Source organism: Mesitornis unicolor, unplaced genomic scaffold (assembly GCF_000695765.1).
Source record: "Mesitornis unicolor isolate BGI_N332 unplaced genomic scaffold, ASM69576v1 scaffold33790, whole genome shotgun sequence".
Taxonomy (NCBI): Eukaryota; Metazoa; Chordata; class Aves; order Mesitornithiformes; family Mesitornithidae; genus Mesitornis; species Mesitornis unicolor.
This window is the reverse complement of record NW_010158168.1, coordinates 6,717-9,417: the sequence shown is the minus strand read 5'-3', so window position 1 is coordinate 9,417 and position 2,701 is coordinate 6,717. Positions and strand designations below refer to the sequence as shown.

General features: G+C 52.6%; 1 protein-coding gene across 1 annotated transcript in view; it reads right to left on the bottom strand.

Annotated features, from left to right (window-relative positions):
• Window positions 1-415: 415 nt before the first annotated feature.
• NPLOC4 (nuclear protein localization 4 homolog (S. cerevisiae)) overlaps window positions 416-2,701 on the bottom strand; it is a gene marked incomplete at both ends in the record, with an annotated part of 8,779 nt that continues 6,493 nt past the window's right edge. The window contains 2 exons of the mRNA XM_010182820.1: window positions 416-576; window positions 2,381-2,507. Of these exons, the coding sequence (XP_010181122.1) occupies window positions 416-576; window positions 2,381-2,507 (288 nt within the window). The remainder of the gene's footprint in view (window positions 577-2,380; window positions 2,508-2,701) is intronic.

Here is a 2,701-nt window from a genome sequence, read left to right as displayed (position 1 = left end):
ACCCCAGGTCCCTTTCTGCCTGGCAGCTTTCCTGTTGTGAGCACGCACCGTCCGGCTGCGCAGCAGAGGAAGCTGAACTCAGCCAGGGCTTAAAAATCAACAGAGAAGCGTGGCAAGTGCTGCCAACAAATATGGAAGAGGCGGCGAGTTCGGAGCGTCAGCTGTGGCTCTGGGTGGATCACTGCAGACCCCGTTTCGAAGCTCCATAGCCAGTGGCCACTGCTGCACTGGAAACCGTCACAGCACGTTTACGAGGGGGAAATGGAGCTTACGCAGCGACTTTGCGGACATGTGGCGAACGGTTACTACTGAAAATAGCTCAGCCCTCAAAGACATCCTTTCCTGAGCTGGCCCTGCTGGTTTCCAGACCCGCGGCAGAGCCGTTTTTGAGGCTTCCCGAGCGCTCAGCCCTCACCTTATAGAACACGTCAGGCACATACTGCTCGCTGCTGGACTCCTTGGCGTAGCCCAGCTCCGGCGCGTCTCGGCAGGGCAGCAAACACTCGTCTCGAACCAGCGCCATGCACTGATTCGATACCTGGTAGCCCTCGAAGTGGACCTGGTTGTCGGGGCCGCCTGGAAGAGAAGAGGTTGGTTAAAAACCCCACACGAGAGTGACTCGCACGCAGAGAGGCGCGACTCGGAGCGGCGTTAAACATGACAGGCTTGCTAACAGCGCTGAAAACACTGGTGCTGCTGCATGGGAAGCGCTTGGAGGCAAGAATCCCCTCTAAGCCCTGCATTTATTTAGCAACGCACGTTTTCACAGCCAGCATAACAGGACAGACCCCTGGAGTGACAGCAGGAGTGCTCTGCCAGCGGCTTCGCATAGGCAAAGCTGCCCAGCCGCAAACCTCCCGACAGCATCGCCCTGCAGGCATCTCCTCTCCTCAAAACACAAACCAGGCGCCAGCTCCCGCCAGCCCGCTTCGTTTCTGAGGATCCGTGAGCTGCGGATTCAGGGTTGGTCACCAAATAACATGAGGCATAAGAAGACAAAGTGTTTCCTCAGCCCGGAACGGCTGGAAAGTTGACATGGAAAGTGGAAATTAAGACCCTGGCTCGCTGATGGATCACATGCTTGGCGCTTTAATTTGGATAATGTAAGCAACATCAGGTCATGTGTCATTAGAATACAACTGGAAAGAGCAGATACAGACAGATGGTAGGAAACCGTTACTATTTCCAAACCTAGGAATTCAGGAGGGGATAGGAATTAATCCGTGTAGAGGATTTAAAGGCAAAGTTGATGCAAACTATCCAAATATATTTATACAGCACAAAAGGAAGGAATCAAGTGTTTAAATAGAAACCCGATGGGCTGATTTAACAGAAGAGAACGAAATTATCTGGAACAGCAAGGAGGAAACGTTCGTTTTCTCCCCTTTGATCTCTAACCTCAATCACTCACTGCTCCAGAACAAACACTCCCAGAAATTAAACAGAGAGCACGGCACGGGGAAGGCCTGAACAAAGCCATCGTTTGCTGAGGAAAACACCTTGTTTCTAAAAAACCAGAAAGAGAAAAAAGCCAGCGAGATACACATCTCTTTAATGAGAGATGGATGCGTTCAGCAGTCTGGAATGTGCAGGCAGCTGTGAACTGCGCTGCACCAGAGCCTCTGCGCTGGGGAAAGGCTCCGGGAACACTCACGAAAGCTGGGCCGCGAGGAGGGAACAGGATACGGCGCTTGCAGTCTTTACACGGGACGCTGTTTGGAAGCCGTGCGTTTTGGGCTTGGTTTCACTGTGTTAAATAGACCCAGAAGCCGGCGTTATCTGCTCCGGGGAAGGTTTAAGTGAACACACGAAGCATTGAACTCCTGACACCGCCGCTGGCCTGGTCCGGGCCAACGCCTCCCCTCGTAGTGCAGCCGATCCCACAGCGCCTCCGCGGATTCAGGGTGACAAAGCAAAGCGCTTCTCTGGTTTATTCAGGGGAAAAAAAACCTCAACCCAAAGCGTTTCCACGCGGGGAAGAGCTCTGCATCCCACCTAAGGGTTTCCCTCCTTTACGCTGAACCAGCCCCAGTAAATTTCGGCATTGCTGCTGCTTTCAGGCAGCAGAATTTGGAGCTGAAAGGTTTGAAACAGAAAAATGAGCCACGGTTATTGCCTTGGCCGCAGGCAAAAAATGCTTTCTGGATCAGAGAGGTGGGTGCTCCAGGTCTGAACCTCAATTAAACTTCCTGCAGGGGACAGGGTAAATAATGGCAGAGGAGACAGCACAAAGAATGAAGAAGTATTTGACTTGACAGAGCAAAGCAAAGCCCTTGTTAAATGGGACAGATGGGGACCGGGACTGCATACTCTGCAATTAAGGAGAGCTAATTCACGTGTGTAACCCAGAGCGCCGGGGCAAGCCGGGGCCAGTTTATACCTGTAGCCACAACTGTGACAAACTTGGATCCGAAATGACCATCTGGAGAGAGGCGACAGATGTTGGGCTGCTGGTTCTGAAAGTTCCCAGCTGTTATGCACTCTTCTGCACTCAGATAATACGTGTCCTGAGGGAAGAGCAGAAACGGCAATAAAAAGGACGAGGCGATGCAGCCTCGACCTCCTTCCCTGGGTCGCAGCCAACAAAAACTACCAACCCGCAGCAAAACAGGCTTTCGTAGAAAGCTGCTGCAGAAACCGGGAGAAGAATGTGACATATCAGCTTGCCTGGCCCTCGCCAGGACTGTCCCACTGCTGGTTC